Source organism: Kryptolebias marmoratus, linkage group LG24 (genome assembly GCF_001649575.2).
Source record: "Kryptolebias marmoratus isolate JLee-2015 linkage group LG24, ASM164957v2, whole genome shotgun sequence".
In the NCBI taxonomy this organism is placed as follows: Eukaryota; Metazoa; Chordata; class Actinopteri; order Cyprinodontiformes; family Rivulidae; genus Kryptolebias; species Kryptolebias marmoratus.
The window spans coordinates 19,539,455-19,556,506 of NC_051453.1; the positions used below are offsets into that span (position 1 = coordinate 19,539,455).

A 17,052-nucleotide genomic window follows, 5' to 3' on the forward strand; every position below is an offset into this window, starting at 1 on the left:
TAAACATTTGAAATATATGAGTTTGTATGTAATGTATGAATATAATATACAAGTTTCACTTTTTAAATGGAATTACTGAAATCAATCTACTTTTTCATGATATTCTAATTTTATGACCAGCACCAGTAGTGTTTGCATGAACAGCTAGGGAAGTTTTCAAGTTTTGTGTCTGCTCAGACTAGTTGACCTTCAGCTGTTAAAAATCCAAGATGTGTTGACGTTTTTCCCCCCTGACATAAGGAGAACCGTCAGAAACGACTCCTGACTGCCTCTGTGCAGACTCTTATGTGTCGTAACACAAATGTTCTTCAGTTAAGAAAAATAAAGCAAACGATTGTTTCCCGTTCTCTCAAACTGCCAGCAAATGTGTTTAAGCGCGAGTTGTTTCTTAGTTCCACTCCTCCATCAGATCGCACAGAGTTCTGTCTACTGCAGGTAAGATACTGACAACTGATATTCTCTTTATTCTAAGGAAACCCACTTAATTGAGAGTACCAAATGCAGATCTAATAAAGGAGAAGACATCCGCTGTTAGAAAAAAAGCTAATTAGCTACTGTAAAGTGAGTGGAAACCACAATGAAAATGGATTCTGAAGAAGCTATTGTGACATAAAGGATCGTTAGGATAATGCAGTTCCTGACCATGAGCCTGTTAATGCAGGAAACGGCTGATGGGACTGTGCTGTGCAGGAGAGATGGAGTTCTGTTTGTTTTTCGGAACAGCTCTGTTCTGGTAACTTTGTATAATCCAGATGTACTGAGATGAAACCACTGACCCTCGCAGCTGAAAACATTTCAAAGATTGTGAGTTTCAGCAAAAGGAGACCTGTTACTGTTGAGCACGCTGCTGTAGGAGCCTCGGGACAGTAAGCTGGGGGAGGTGGGGGGAGGAGAGCAGGTCCCAGCTGTGGCCGACCTCTTCAGGAAGGGGTCTGCGTTTATGGTCTGGAGGGAGATCTGCTGTAGACTGTCCGCCTCTGTGAGGGAAGCACAGGAGGAAAGTTCTGATTGCGAGTAGGCTCAAACATCTGGACGGAGCAGGCTCAAGTGTCGACTTACGGACGGCGTTATTAGAAAGAGGGACGTCCCACTCGGGAGAAGCGAACTCCTTCTCGCCTTCAGAGCTGCTGCTGTGGCCCAGCTCCGGCACAGAGGAGCTGGACGACAGTTTGGCTAAAAGGGACGGGCGCCCGTCCTCCGGCTTCCCATCTGCTGTCATAAAAAACCAAAAACGGGTCACGTAAGCAGATCGGAACAGGAAGAGAACATGGCGACACTGAGCGGTGGGACACTCACTTCTCTGTTTCTGCGTGGGTCTCGTCTTCGGGGCAATGGGGTGGAGAGCTTTGGATGTGAAGCTCCTTCGCTTGTTCTCCAGCGGCGTTACATACGGCAGCTCCAGAGAACTGAGAACCAAGACAGGTGACACTGAATAAAAACAAATCAGGGACAAAAGCAACAGATTCTTTGGCACTTTCAGTTTAAAAAAGCAGACCTGGATTTCTCTGTTGGGTTCTCTTTCTTTGAAGGTTCTTGTTTCTTTTCTTTGGGTTTGCTTGGGAAATTTAAAGTTTCTTCTTTTTCCTTTCCAGATGCTGCAGTCCTCCCTTTCTTCTTCACTGGTTCCTGTTACATGTGAGGTAAATAAAATGGTAAGAGGTGATGGACTACACAGGGTCTGAGCTGGACTGGTCCCATTTTGGCATACCTCTTTGAGGTTTGTCTCCACGTCTGGATTAGAGGTCTCTGTGGTGGTGGAGGAGCTGTCGTCGTTGTCGGCCATGTTGTCTTTGGGGTCCTCTCCTGGAGTCTTCACTGATGATTTTTTCTCTTTTTCTTCCTTCTTTTTAAGGCTTTTTATTTTTGAACGCTTTCCTTTGTTTTCCAACACTGAAAAATGGTATCAAAACATGACGTTAAAACCTGAAAATGAAACAAAAGCCCCTTTCCTCTCTTTTGATGAAAACAAACAGGGGTACCTTTGTTTTGTATGGCCCGAGAACTCCGCTCTTGCAGAGCTTCTGCACCGAGCGACTCTGGACGGTCGAGGTCGTTGTCCATGGCTCCTATCAGGCTGGTGTACTCTGGGTCCTCGGGGCAGAGGTCTATGTGAGGAAGTGACGGCCCAGATAAACTTTGACCCTGGGGGTCCGGTTGTTTAATGTTCCGAGGTTTTCGACTGATTAGCTGGCACGGAGCTGCAGGGCCATCTTGGCCCGATGATGAACTTCCTTTGGGCAACTGAGATGAAATGGTTTGAATAGATGGCCGGCTGAAGGGGATCCTGGACCTCTTATCTTGGCTGTCTGAGTCTGATAAGGTCCGACTCTTGTCTTGTCGGCCTCCAGCTCGTGCCGTCCCATTGCTGGAGGGGTATAATCCTCTGGAAGCCTGGGTTGCCTCGCTGTAGTCGTTAAACCTGAAGGGTGACAGACAAGTCTGTTCGGTTACATCGTATAAGCAATCAGTCCCATTTTATTCCATATTATAATTCAGGTTCCTTCACTATACTACCAGCACAAAATCAGGACAAAGGATTGACAAATAGATTCAGCATTTTAAACTGGAATATTCTAGTATTTCTACAGCGTTACGTTAAACTGGGCTTTAGACTCTCGGGTCAGACATTAAACCCTCAGCGTACAGAAGAGCTGAACATTAAAATGGTCAGCTGTTGATCCGAGCAACAGATGAAACGAGCTCTTCCAGGCTTCAGTAGCCAGGATGCAAATTGAGCTGGGATGAAAAGTTTGAATTGCCCTATGCAAGCTTTACTTTGTGCTCTTGCTCAGCCTCCCACAGATTAAATATACAAATTATGTCAATGACTGGTGATAGGGGCGAGTGACAGAACCAGACAAGGTAAAGGATGAGTGCAGCGGTTAGCCACCAACACTTAACCACAGCCCAGACTCCATCGACGGTCCTCTCTGTGGAATCGCTCAGATGGTAACCAGTGGGACTGTTCGGATGAAGCCGTTTCTTATTAACTTATCAATTACATAAAAGATGCAATAGCTCCCAATAAAGAAATGAATGAAGAACATTTATGAGCGAATTGTGCATTTTGCAGATTTAAAAAGTAGTAAATAAAATGCTTAAAGCAAACAGACCAAAGTTGGAGTCTTTGGGTGGTGCCCAACTTTACTGTCCACACCTGAGAGGGTGTGAACCCCAGAGGCTTCAGTCAGCCTCTGTTAGCCTTTTAATCCCTTCATCCACCCGCTTACAATCAATTTGAACAAATCAATCATGCTGTTTAAACAGGTAAACCTTCAGTTTCTGCAGTTCCTTTTATTCAGCAGATTACTGCGGGAACGCTGCACTCGCTCTCCTGTTTGGAGTTTTTTTTTCTGCAGGTTTTTATGAACTCAAGCCACTTCCGGATACTTTCACAGCCATTTCGCACATCAAAGTGTTCAGCTGGATTAGGAAAAGTGTGGTGGTTTTGGTTTCTGTAACTTTTATGCTTTTCAAAATATTTAACTTTGGTTAAAATAAAATTCCCAACAGAGATGCACTGGGACTTCTTCATTTCCTTCAAAAGGTTTTTTTTTTATTTGAAATTGTAAAATTTACTTTTAGCCACCATTCGGCTACATTTTCCTTCAAGCTCTGGTTTTGCTGTTATTTTCTAGGTTATTTTGAGTTCATGCTAGCTGAAGGTTTTTCCACATTCAGCTGAAATTTAACTCATTATGTCAGGAGAACTCCTCTGCTGTGAGCAGACAGATCAGCTCGCATTAGACAGCAAATATTCATAGTTTATTAGCAAAGGGCTAAAAGTTCAAGCCTACGCATGTTTTCCTTCTGTGATTTGACTTCATTTTCAAATGTATACACTCAGTTTGGGAAAACAGAGGAAGGGATTTTTAAAAAAGGGACAAAAAAGGAATTTGCTACCAGCTGTTTAGACTAAAAGTCAGCAGCAAACAACAGAAAATAATGAAAATGGAGAAAGCGTTGAATGTCACTAAAATATGCAAAATTTGAAAGTAATTATGGTCGAGTTAGAAAGAGACAGGTCAATAATCCAGAGAGGAACAAGCTTAAAGAAACCAGCTGAAGCTTTTAGAGGCCTTGAGTTCATAATAAACCTGAGAACCCAATTCTGTTTTACATACAGTAAACATTTATGGGATTAAGACTGATAACTCTTCCATGTTAAACTTACTTTAAATCATTGGGAATTTGCACAATATCCCTGAGGTTAAAGGGTCTCCCAGTCTCCAAACTGGAGTTGGATTCCACAGATACCCGTCTTTTAAAAGGCTCCCAAATGCTCTGAGCCTCCAGGTAGGCTGTGGCGATCACCAGCAGAAACATGGAGCTACCAAGACAAAAGCGAAACATGCAAATCTAAAACCTCTGTCAAGATCGAATGAAATGTGCTTTATTGCTGCTCGGAGGCGCACTCACCACATCACGACGGACACTATGATGTAGAGTGCCAGCTCCCAGCTCGGTCTGGGCAAAGTTTCTGCGCAGGCGGCCAACATGTGGTAGGGCAGCGAGGCGTTCAGGACAAACACAAACTCGGAGCCCCCACGAGTCATCAGTTTCAGCTCCCGGATCACTCGAGATGAAGTGAAGTCGGGTGTAAACCTGAAAGGACAACAAAGAGCAAAGTCAAACCCACTGTCACCGGTAACCAGCCTGCAGTCTTCTGTTTTTACAACTTTCTAAAAACTATGGGTGCATAAAGTATGTATTTAGGCCATTTGCTCTGAAGCCTCAATCATTACTTTTAGAAGCCACATAATCAGTTAAATCAGATCCCCCTGGGAGCGATCTGTGTCAAACGATCTCAGTAACATTCAGCTGTTCTCACAGCTCCCAGAATCAACAACTAATGCTGGATTTACACTCCACCAGAAGGGAAGAAATCGGCTCTCGCTAATGTAGTTTTTTTTAATGAATATCACAACATTTTGTCCTACTAAGAGCTCCAAGAGCCCGCTCTCGACACGAGGTCCAGGCAGACCTTTTTCCTCTCAGGGGTGTACGGCAGCCATTGTGAGATTGGTCAGACCTTTGTTGTGGGCGTTTTGATGCAGAAAAGCGGGCGAGCTGCAGTCATTTGGCTTCAACTGTTGCACCGAGGAGCAGCTGACCGAGGAAAAGGAAAATACAGCCGTCTTTCTAACTGTTCCAACAAAACTTAATGGTGAAGAACTCATAGAAGGAGATATCACAGTTACTGCGTACGGAGAAGACAGCGAGGAGACACAGGCAGCTCTTTGGGGCTGTGCTGGCCGGGAGGGGGGTCACCGTATGAACACGTTCCCTACGTTCACTCATTACTGTGTAGCGTCTGTCAGAAACAATGGCGGTCTCTTCGTGACAACTTTGCAAACACCAAACAACATTTAGTGTCTCAGTCTGTATAATCAAAATGTCTGTATGAGGGAAGGGAAGCAAAGATCTGCACAGGAACGGGAGAGTGGAGACGTCGGGGGGAGTTCTGCGCTGCAGTTTCTCCTAGTCCGTGCGGAAAAGAACGTCCCGCAACAAGAGCAGATTTCTTCCCTTCTCGTGGAGCAGTAAGAGCCGCCACCAACCAAGAGACAGCATGAAGATGAAGAAACTCAGAAACACAGGTCAGAGACAGAGGGCTGGGTTCCAAAAAAATATCCTAAACCCTGAACATCCAGCAGAGTTCCATTGAATCCATTATTAGGAAATGGATGATACCACCACAGCAAACCTGCCAAGAGACAAATCACTGATTGGGGAGGGGGGATACATACGCACACATCATTTTCAATTTATTTTCCTAGAATCATTGAATCTTCTAATAATGTGGAGGATTTTGTGAAGGTCCATTTCTCGAAATCAAATTGAAATTCATTTAATTTCCAGATTGTAAAGCAACAAAACGAATATGTGAATGAGTACGTTTAAAAGCTACTGTATTAACTGGAAAAAAACATTGCCATGGTGTGGAATATTTCAAGGCTCTTATGTTGGAAAAAACAACAGCGGCTGAGTAATGAAACCGCTGGTAAAAGCTGCACACCACAAACAATGCGTGTACGGAGGACAAGTCATTAATCGCAGGCAATCCATTTGGATGTGTCAGCAGCGGCGCAAGCAAACATGCGTTATACTTGTTCCACTTGTTCGGTATAAGCAAATGAGGACTCAAGGTCCTCAGCAAACGATTGGAAAAAAAAAAAAATCCTAATGAAATAAAAAGAAACACAGAGTAAAGTTAAGCTTTCTGTCACTTTATAGTTGTGACGTAAACAGATGATGGGAGAAAACTGATAGAAAAGCTAAAAAGGCTGAGAGAGAAAACACACACACATTTTGTCAGCCAAGCATTCGTACAGAAACAGTGCGATCACTTAACAGTATGATGAGGTCTTTTGAAGCATTTGGCTTGAGTGCAAATTCTTGACAGTTGAGGACTTTAAACCCATATCCTTCACACGCTTGTCCGTTGATTTCTGCTGAACTGATGGTGATCGGCAGCAAGCCGGTGTTCTCCACTCTGAAGGTTCTTTTGAGGGTGAAGTTTGGCTCTCGGACTTTTATTTCTGCAACACACAACGAGATGGTGATCGGTGAGAATGAGCTCGTGGGAGTTTCTGAAGGACAAAAAAAAAAAAAAGCGAGCAGACGGTTTCTTAAAAAGCCCCAGACTTACAGTTTAAACTTCAAGAAAAGCCTTTCTTTTCCTCACATGTTGCGTCTCCTGTCACTTTCTGACTGAGACAGAGGTGTTTTGTGCGCTTTAGCTCCGCCCTCTTGACAAGCCAAGTTCTCTGATTGGTCAAAAAAATGCCAGGTGATCACTGCTTGTTTGAGACCTGCTAAACAAGCCTCAGGGCGGGTATTATTCAAATGTGTGTTGACGGGGATATTGTTATGCAAAAGTCAACAAACCTGCAAAAAGGTGATGCTTCAGGCAGTTTAGAAACATTATGTTCTGCAGGTGAGAACAACTCCTACTGCTGCAACTTTTGTAGCATTTACATGTGCAAAAAAAAAAAAAAAAAAATGCCAAGAGGCACAAAGTGAAGCGGGGTGGTTGATTTATCTTTGTGGTGTGAGTGAAAAGTGTCTTTGTTGCATTTCCTAAGCTCCCAGTTTGGGGAAATCGTGTCAAGATGAACGTTTGGAATAGGTTTTAAAAAGGACTGAGCAAACTACGTTGTAGGTTTTTATACGACATCGCTTCTGCGTTGGTTATTAAAGTCCATGTGGCATGTTTTACAAAATGAACCACGTCTCAAAGACCGGCTCGTTTAACGGTGATTCAAGAAATACGGCGAAAAAAGTCAAAAACTGTTTTGTTGACAACAAAATGCAAACAGTCAGTCACTTGAAACAGATACACTTTATAGTGAATATTAGTTAGTGAAGCAAGCTGCGCTGTAACTGATGCTGGATATACAGTCGCTGCTACAGGTCGATGTAAGACTAGGTGTTGCTACTGAGAATATAAAACTGTTAGACAGCAAAAATGGCACAAAAAGAAGAGTCTACAGGAGACCTATTCTTCACACGCAAATTTAACTTTACATTTTTAATTTATATGCTTAACTTCGAAGCAGATGCCTTTAAAAACATACCTGCTTGCAGACAAATTCTTCTGTAATCTGTTTGGATTAATCTTCACTTCCTACCATAAAATCTATCAGTTTCATGTTAAAGAAAGAATCTTCTTGTTGTCAAGCATTGGTTCGCTTAGCTTTGCCACTAATTTGCGAAACAGTAATTTGACACCCGTTTACTGACTGCAAGTAAAACATTGACTTCTGTTTTTAAAGTTAATATTTGGATCTGCACCAGTGTGTCTGATGAGTTTGAGGTTTTATTTTAATTCGATTTTTTTTTTATTAAAAGGCACCGGTTCTTTCAGTTTTCAGAGGGTGTCAGATTATGTACAGGCAACTTCTGTACACAAAAAAATGCTTTCAGATTAGCAGACAAACTTGGGAGTTTAAGAGGGATTTTAGTCTATCTGTTCTTATCTAAAGGAAAATCAGCTCATTTGCTAACTTTGTATAAAGAAAGAGGAAAGAAGAGTGAAACCAGGTAACATAAACAATCATTTTCTACGGACAATTTGGAGTTACTAGTTAACCTAGTACGCATGTTTTTGGTCTGTGGGAGGAAACTGGAGGACATGTTCTCCACCCATAAAGAGGAGGCAATCCTGCGACCTTCTCGCTGGAGAGGCCTCAGCTCTAACCACTGCGCCGCCCCATTGTAAAGCAAACAGTTGTTACTTTTTGGTGCACAGTTGGACAGCCAGGTGTCATTAGTTAATCTCTTAAATCTATGGAAATCTGCTCTACTCTCCGCCCAGCGCTCAGACTCACTCTCTGTGCAGTCCTTCAGCAGGGCCTCGGTCATCTTAAACCTCAGCGAGCTGCCCTGTCCTGGAAGCTTCCCTGCAACTTTGAGGCTCTCCGTCGTACCCCGTCCGTGAAGTATGATGGTGTCGATCACCGTCAGGTTATTCCTAAATTAAGCACACATGTTCAGAAGACGGGCACGCACAGATTTGCCCTGCTGATGGCATTGAACACTGGGGTCACCTGACTATGAGGAGGGAGGAGACGCTGTGGTTGCTGACAGGGGTGAACCTCACGCTGAGGGACTTGACTTCTCCTGGCAGCAGGAGGAGATTGAACACGTACGGTCTGGTTGAGCCTTCGACAAACCCTGAACTGCTCTTTATTACAGATGTCTGTAAAAACAAACACGCAGCCTATTAGAGACAAACAGCTTCCGCTCTCAGTCAGAGACCACCCACAGGAGGGCTGTAGTTCATAACTAAAGGTGTACTCACTTGATTTCTGTGAACCTGGAACTCAAACGTTTTTGTATCAATGTTGATATTGGACAAATTTCCCAACGGCAACCTGGAATTTCAAAGCGCAGACTGTGAGTGTTGAGGTTAGATGAAGGAATAAAGGGGCCATCATGGGGGTGGGAGAGGTTTCTCACCTGTCAGCCAGCTTTCCCGAAAACACAGAGGGGCTGGGCAGCAGCGCCAACGGGAGAACTTGGACGTAGACGGGGACGTCTGCAGGGTTCTGCAGAATCACCTCCTCATCCTGCCGAGAAAAAGAGACGTCAAAGTCCAATATAGAAGCGTGAACCGTACCCTGCGTGTGTGTGCCCATCGGAGGCAGGTGGTTTGTACTCACAGAGGAGCTGTTTGTGTTGGTCAGGGGGAACGTGATTCTTTGTGAAGAGTTGACAAGTGAAGGCCAGCTCAAATGTGCTGTTATTTTAGCCTGCACATTCTTCTGAAGGTCTGTGTTGACTTCAAACACCGCTTCAATTCTTTAGCAAGAAAAAAAAAAAAACATATCATCTCTGAATAGCACAACAGAACCACCATCTACTCAGCGGTTCCCCTCTAACGTGCTTACTTATGTCCTGAGCGCTCTTTGAGCTCCTTCCATCGTTTGAGGAGTGTCTGGTGGAGGTCAACGTCAGCGTCCCACATATCCTCCTGCAACGCCATCACCCCATGGGGTTTAGACTCAGCTGTGAAGGGAAAAAAAACAACTTCCCATTCAGACTTTTAAGTTCAGTTTTAACAAAGCTAACATTTAGAAGGAGATGAAATAATGGCTGAGCTCCTTGGTAATTAAACTGAGGAGTCCCCACAAAGCAATAAGGAGAAAATAACAGAAAAACTGTAAAATATAAATGACGTGGTGGGAATAAGGATTATTCTGTCATGATTGAACACAAAAGAAAAAATATTTATCCTATCCAGTGTGGCTTCCACTTCTTATTTGTACTGCAAATAAATGTCTAGAAATCAGCTTGTAAACTGTGGAAAACCAACTTAAAATTAAAATTATCTTCAGCTTTAAGCTCTCTCCAGTGACAGCTGCTTGGATATTTGCAGATAGCCCTAACACTTTGTGCAAAGCTAACTTTGAATGCTTTGCTTGATGGATTTACTTAACTATTCCTATGAGATTAGAAGCAAAAATATACCACATCCTGTTGTTTTTGTTTGTTTTGCTAAACTAAACTAAAGCAAAAGAGGAAAAAAAAAACAGACAAGAAACAGAAACAGAGTTTAGGTCTGGCAGAATTGATAAGCTAACGACTAGTCCGAGTGGGGCCAAGATCAAAGTAGGATTGCCGTTGTCTGAAAACATTTGCAGTCTTCAAAAAGTTTCCTAACAATTCACACAAATGCTATTTTAGAAACCTTCACAGTGCCATCAATTTATTCTGGCAGAGACAAAAAAAAAGTGCTGCCAGGCTGCAACAGAAGTGCTACGGCCGGAATCCGAAGGAAACTCTGCCTATAAGAACAGAATCATCTACAACAGGTAAGACATTAATTCTTCAGAACTTTTACGTAGAACACCACTCAAAGAAATCCAAACTATCCCTTTAATTACAGATTTTAAGTCTTCTTTCACACAACATGGGGTTCATTTCATAAAACCATGTTCTAATTACGAGTAATATATAGAAGCAGCATATTAATTAATTAAATTTAATGCTTTTTAATGCGCCATGGCAACCCTGATATAGAACTTTCTTAAGCTAAGCTGTGTTTACAAAGTGAACTAAAACTACGTCTATCTTTTATATGAATCAGAAATGACTAACGCTCTCCTCGTTTGAGTAATTCCGTGTAGAAATTAAAATAAAATATCTTGTAGTGGAAGACATTTCACTTCCCTTTCATGGAGCTTCATCAGTTCAGAACTGGCGAGTGTGGAGCAGCGTTGCCAGATGGGAAATCTTACGCATCGTAACTGCAGCTTAAAATTATCAAATTTTGAGGAAAGTTATCGTACACACCCAATTGGAGTTGGAAAGTGGCTCAAAATTATCTCTTTCAATAGCACATTATTATATAGAGTGCATATTATGACCTTTGGCGCATTTTTACCTTTACCTTTCACATTTTAGCTTCTAGAATTGCGCCGCTAAAGGTGGCTGCATGTTGGAGTAGCTCTGTTACATTTATTCTGAGATATTGCTTTTGAAATGTTATTCCTCTTTTATATTCATGTAAATCACTGTTTTAGATGAATATTTCCTCTGGTATTGAATGCTGTGCAGCTGGAGGGATTTTTGCTGTGGCCTTTTTGCTTTTGGACTTTTTGTTGTGGTGCGTGACCATGGCAACGGGGTGGCTTTTTTTTCCCACGGTCGGGGGCAGTTGATTGGCGTCTTCGCTCTTCGGTGTTGGACGTGGAGGGCCCTGGGGTCCGGTCGTGGCCAAGGCCGGGCAGACTGCCCGTGGAACCGCCGGAGGTGGAGCTCCCAGGGGGCGGCTGGCCACCGAAGCTGCCCGCGGGAGCGCGCCGGCCACTGGTGGAGTGAAGAAGCGTCACCGCTATAGGCCCGGTACCGTGGCTCTCAGGGACATCCACTACTACCATCAAGCTGCTCGTCTGGAGGTTGCCCTCCCAGCGCCTGGTCTGGAGGATCTCCCAGGAGTTCAGGGGCGACCTGTGTTTCCGGGGCTCGGCCATCGTGGCTCTGCAGGCTCACCTGGTGGGGCTCTTTGAGGACACCAGGACCGAGGACACACCTGGACAGACCGCTACGAGAGATCCTTCCTGCCTACAGTGATCATCATCTATAGCAACTCTTTAACGAAACCAGGATTATGAGCTACAACAACATTTAATTTCCCTTTGGGATAAATAAAATATTTTTGAATTGAATTGAATTGAAATAACCTAATAAACTGGTTGAAAATAGTGTCTCCTGCAGAACAGCGCCATCGGTTGTGTGGCGTGCAGGATGAGCCACGAGTCTGAACTGAACAGTCCACAAAAAACAAAACAGGAGACAACGCTCAGAATAAACAAGTTAGCATCGTATAGATGCACATCATATCCTAATTTGGGTTTGGTAATTAAATAATTTAGCCTTGGACAGTAGCAGTCAAATTATCGTACATGATGAGATTTTTAGAATTATTGATCGTACATTGTGCAGAAGGCAAAAAGATTGCACAAACACAATCATTAGACATCTGCCAGCGCTGGTGTGGAGTTCCAATCCGAGCTTTAACCTGCTTGAGATGCCGTTTATGCAGCTAAACTCATGTGCAGCTTAATCTCACTCCCCTCTCTCCTGAGGGTCATTAGGGATGAAGGTGTGTGCCGGAGGGAAAAGGACTGGACGTTAGACTTAATGCTCCATTGTTAGTTTTAGAAAGCTGAAATCTGAGACCTCCTCCCCTGTTTAAAGTTGGTCTTTCTCGTTCTCCACACTCTCCAGTCTTGAAAAGAGAAATCTCCCCGGATGGAAAGCAACACGTCTTCAACTACAGAATACAAGTCCAGTTGTTGTTTTTTTTACTTTTTGGACTTGCCCTGTACTAGGTGACTGAGAATCTACACCAACATACTTTTTCGTACTATTAAAGACTATATGAACCCTGTAAAATCATCCTACTACTTCATAAAAGGAATAAACACCCTTCTAATAAAGAGATTTGAACATTACCCACACAAACTTACATTTAAGCACAAATGGCAGGCCCACATAACAGTGATCACCACACTGCAAGCTGGCGTCAAAATAAATATTTGCCACCTGAAAAACATGACAAATAAAAGAACAGGTTTACACTTGCACACATAATCACTTTTTTGTTTTTTTTTAATCCTTCTGGAGTGGATTTCCCACCTTCGATTTCCGCCTGGGCTCCAGCTCGTCTTTGTTGTTGCGGAGCCGCTTGTAATAGAAGCGGATGTCCTCGGTGAGCGAGCGGATCTGCTGCAGCCTCACCTTCTGGGTGAACGAGCTCTGCATGTTGAAACTCTGGTGCACGATCTTCCCCTGGGGAGAGCGCGACATGCGCAAACATCTCGGGTTAAAGAGCTGAGCTCACACTGCTGGGGGGAAAACGATCGTCCTGAAACGTTTACTTACTGGAAATGAAGGAGGCATGACAATGTTTTGGGGGGAGCTCTTTAGCGTTCCCACTGCGATGAGGGCTTTCACTGGGATGATTAATATCTGAGGGCACATAAAGGTAAACCGACTGAGTATAAAGCTCCGTTGCACAGTGAGATTTTCTAAAGCGCAAAGCTGAACGCACTTCATAGTCTGTAGTAATGTGTATCGCTCCGTCGTACACGCCCTCCAGGGCTTTGGCCACTAACGTCACTCTGAATGCTGCGTAGTAGCCCGATGCAAGTATCACCTGAAGAGACAAACAGAGATACTAGAGAAAAAAAACAAACAAAGATCTGACTTTGCTCAAGTTAAAAAGGCAGAAGCTGCTGACTCATTTTCATTATTCATCATTAGTTATGTGGGTTTAGTTGAGTCACCTGGGTTTCAGATTACTTAAAGTCTAAAGCCACCAAAATTTATTTTTGCAAGGTGACAAACCTTTATGCTGCTCATGAGCAACAATCCTTCAGGCTTTATGAAGACATTCGACATGGATTGAAATTGTTTGTTTTTGGTTATAATTTAGACCCAACCCAATCTCAAAAGATCATTCTTTGGTTTACTTGATTACATAGCAAAAAAGCAATTTCAATTTGTAATTTTAGGCACTTTTTTATTCATATTTTACAGTAAAGATAAAATCAAATCAAATCTTCAGTTGCATCTACATAAAAGCTGAAGTTTAAAGCCATCAAACAGTTTAAAGCTCAACCATTGTGTTTCTGATGTAGCATTTTAATAAGTAATACGGACATTTTCATGTCAGGACTTGGTGTAAGCGATGTTAGCGCTCTGCTAGCTCTGGTCTCTACAGAACCAATGTAGCTCAAACTGATTTGACAGCAATAAATAAACAAATAAATAAAACTTTTGCTGTGTTCAAAATGCTCACTCACCCACTACATTAATGCAGCGATGCGTCATTAATGAGCGCCGAGTACTCAGTCAGTTGTAGCTTTACGTTGCGACTTATAGCACATTGATATTTTTAATGTTTAGACTAAATAAAAAACATTTGAAATATAGCATCAGTTCACGTGTTTCCAATAATTTCTTAGTCCTGCAGCTCAGATGGAGGAGAAGACTTTATATTACAGGTGGCTAAGATAATTAAAGGCATTTTCAACAGGTCTGAAAATCACAACGAGCTGGGAGCATTGTCCTGTTCTGTCGGCTCGGGACACAATGCATTGTGGTCCATTTCCAACGATGGGGTGTGCAACGTCTGTACTGCACGACGGAGCGAATGAAAAAAATTGTAGTTAGAAGTTCAAACACCACTACAACCTGGCTGATTCATGCCGGTGAACGCAGCCATAATCCTCTGTATCATTATTTTTAACGCATTTCGGAGTCGTTGGTAAGAACTTTTTCATATAAAACATCAGATAAACAGTCAGTTTGGAAGTGATATCTGAACTTTTTAGGTCCCTTTTTAAATTGTATTATTTTGTGATAAAACCTTTGTTTTTTTTTTAAATAAAAGGGGAGTGGAACTTGATAAAAACTAACAATCACTTCCAAATATTGCAGAGAATGGATGTTTGATAAACAGAACCTCTCACATGCTGAACGAAATGGACTGATTCTAAACATTTTCCTTCGGATTAGTCATTTGTCTGTATAGATACATTTAACTTCACTTCCTCCAGCTGACACACACCTTCACACACACAGACTGAAATTAGTTCTCATGCTTCTCAACGTGCCCTTTTCCCCCCAATCTAAAACAGTATGAAGCGCTTTCTTCTGTTTTGCCGTTGACTGGAGGTTCATTTAGCAGCTCGTGCAGCAGCAGACCACTGAAGCCACAGCGTCAGAAAGAACACAGCTGCACGCTCGTTTTAATGTGTCAGACGCTTTAAAAACCAGCATCAGATACCAAAGCGCCGTGTCGGTGCTTTCTCAACCACATCACAACCATTGCATGTGGGCAGATGTCCTGCACAACATATTATTTCTGTGCCCTAACCAATCACTTGTGTTGCAGGATTTTTTTATTTTTTTCCAGTTTATAGCCATTCAAAGAAACCTATTGATTTATGCTGCTCTAACATGGAAACGTCTCCTGCGTTGCATCAACTTTATCTTATCTTAAAATACACCTAAAAGGTCACGCTGTACTGTTTTCCAATAAAGATAAATAAAACGTGATGTAAAATTAAGAAGAATCACGTGGCACAGCTGCAAATAAAAAGGCCGGGCTTACTGCTGAACCTCGAAACTCAGCTGCCTCTCACTGGTACCCACACACATACTGCACACTCTGTAGTATTTAGAGAACAAGTGCCAAACTCTGTCCCTCGGGGGGCCGCCATCCTGCATGTGAACAAGACGTGTTCTTGTTTTAAAATACCTGGTTTTAAATTGATAGACTTGTGGACATGCTTCTGGAGAATTGATGGTGATTAAACCATTTGCATCAGGTGTGTTGGAGCAGAAAAACCTAAAACTCCCAGGACAGGGGCCCTCGAGGCCTGGAGTAATACTGATCACACTTGGGAGACCTTACGGTTTTGTGATGTGACGCAGAGGTGTTCTGCAGCTCTTGCAGGCGACTCAGAGCCACAGTTGTGTTTCCTTTCTCCGTCTTCAGCAGCTCCATGGAAAGGCTGTCTCCTACCACCAGCCAGGACTTTATCTCCAGCTGGAGAACAGATATCACAAAAGGGACGTCACTCTCTCCAGACAAGGTGCTTTTGCTCAACAACGCGTGGCTGGACTCCGCAACTTATCGGCAGCCTTTGTCGGGATGAGGATGTTGACACAAAAGCTCGTGCTGCAACATGATTTGGCTGAGCTTAAAATATTGAAACGTCCAAATAAGCATAATCAACAGATTGTGTAAATATGGCTTACACACCATCGTCTTGGGCAATGAACTTAAACATGTGAATTGAAGTCTGCGCTAAGGAACATCATCTCATTGCCTGCTCCTGTCAACAACTGCAAACCGCGGCAGCCATTACATCACCAGCTCCCGTCACTTCTTACCTCAATGGGGTTACTGTTGACCACCACAAATACGATGCTGCTGGTGTCTGTCGCACTGCGGACGCCGAAGTCCAGGAGGTTTTCCTTCAGACTGGGGGGCAGGATGAGGGGCTGTTCACAGCAGGCGACAAGTACAACATTTAAGTGACAAGCTCCCCATCAGATTCTGGAACCAGCGGACATTTTAAAGGCTGAATACAACCTGCAATGTGAGAGTGGATGACACGTCTGTTTTTGGGAGACTACTGCGCTCGTTCTGTCCTAACCAGGTCACTTTATGGAGGAATAACTTAGTATTTTGGGGAACAATATAAGGCTGTATTACTTAAAGCAACAATATGTCCTCTTTATAAAACAAATAAATGATCAGGCAGGTTATGACCGTCTGATTAGTCTTATGGCTGTGATTCATGAGCAAATATGTGGATGTTTAATCAGAACAAACAAACTCAGAGGGTAAGCCAGAATATAAAGGAAATATGTTCATCATTTTTACTTTGTTATAGAGTTTACACCAACATTGTCAAAGTGAGCAGCGAAAGGCTAAGATGTTTGAAGTCTAATCTGTAGCTCTCACAGTTTCAAGACGTTATGCCACTCAGCACAGGTTGAAGGACTGGGAGATAAAGTTAGAGAGGCCAGACTGAGATGGTTTGGACATGTGCAGAGGAGGGACAGGGGGTATATTGGTAGAAGGATGTTAGAGATGCAGCTGCCAGGAAAAAGACAAATAGGAGATATATTGGTGTAGTTAGAGAGGACATGGAAGACAGGGGACGCAGAGGACAGAGTTAGATGGAGGATGACTCGCTGTGGAGACCCCTGAAAAGGGAACAGCTGAAAGAAGAAAAAGTTTCTATGCCATCTTGTACTGTGGGTTCAATATTTACCTCCAAGAAGCCTGTGTAAGCCCGAACGGGCAGGTGAAACTTTGATGCATTTGTGATGAGCAGGATGTTGCTGTCTATGTGAATGGATGGCCGGACGGCCCTGAAGAGGAGCGAGAAGATGTACCGGGACTCGTGTGCAGGGATGAGGATGGGCGTGCTGAAGTTCTGCACCTACCACAGAAGAAAAAATAATAAAAATTTAAAAACTGGATGCCATTTTGCTCTTTGACGGATTCCAACTCCGCTT

The 17,052-nt window shown here is 43.1% G+C and overlaps 1 protein-coding gene across 3 annotated transcripts in view; it reads right to left on the reverse strand.

Moving 5' to 3' along the window:
• tmem131 (transmembrane protein 131) overlaps positions 1-17,052 on the reverse strand; it is a 40,368-nt gene that overhangs the window by 3,505 nt on the left and 19,811 nt on the right. For 2 of the 3 annotated variants that reach the window (XM_017423506.3, XM_017423502.3), the window contains exons 15-36: positions 16,806-16,976; positions 15,916-16,026; positions 15,434-15,568; positions 13,064-13,168; positions 12,895-12,981; positions 12,649-12,801; positions 12,480-12,555; positions 9,396-9,513; positions 9,168-9,306; positions 8,965-9,074; positions 8,807-8,879; positions 8,553-8,704; positions 8,334-8,476; positions 6,356-6,542; positions 4,420-4,605; positions 4,175-4,330; positions 1,980-2,419; positions 1,709-1,890; positions 1,496-1,626; positions 1,297-1,406; positions 1,060-1,212; positions 827-977 (exon numbers count right to left, since the gene is read on the reverse strand). In XM_017423506.3, the coding sequence (XP_017278995.1) occupies positions 827-977; positions 1,060-1,212; positions 1,297-1,406; positions 1,496-1,626; positions 1,709-1,890; positions 1,980-2,419; positions 4,175-4,330; positions 4,420-4,605; positions 6,356-6,542; positions 8,334-8,476; positions 8,553-8,704; positions 8,807-8,879; positions 8,965-9,074; positions 9,168-9,306; positions 9,396-9,513; positions 12,480-12,555; positions 12,649-12,801; positions 12,895-12,981; positions 13,064-13,168; positions 15,434-15,568; positions 15,916-16,026; positions 16,806-16,976 (3,269 nt within the window). The remainder of the gene's footprint in view (positions 1-826; positions 978-1,059; positions 1,213-1,296; positions 1,407-1,495; positions 1,627-1,708; positions 1,891-1,979; positions 2,420-4,174; positions 4,331-4,419; positions 4,606-6,355; positions 6,543-8,333; positions 8,477-8,552; positions 8,705-8,806; positions 8,880-8,964; positions 9,075-9,167; positions 9,307-9,395; positions 9,514-12,479; positions 12,556-12,648; positions 12,802-12,894; positions 12,982-13,063; positions 13,169-15,433; positions 15,569-15,915; positions 16,027-16,805; positions 16,977-17,052) is intronic. The other variant, XM_017423505.3, reaches the window with a different exon arrangement.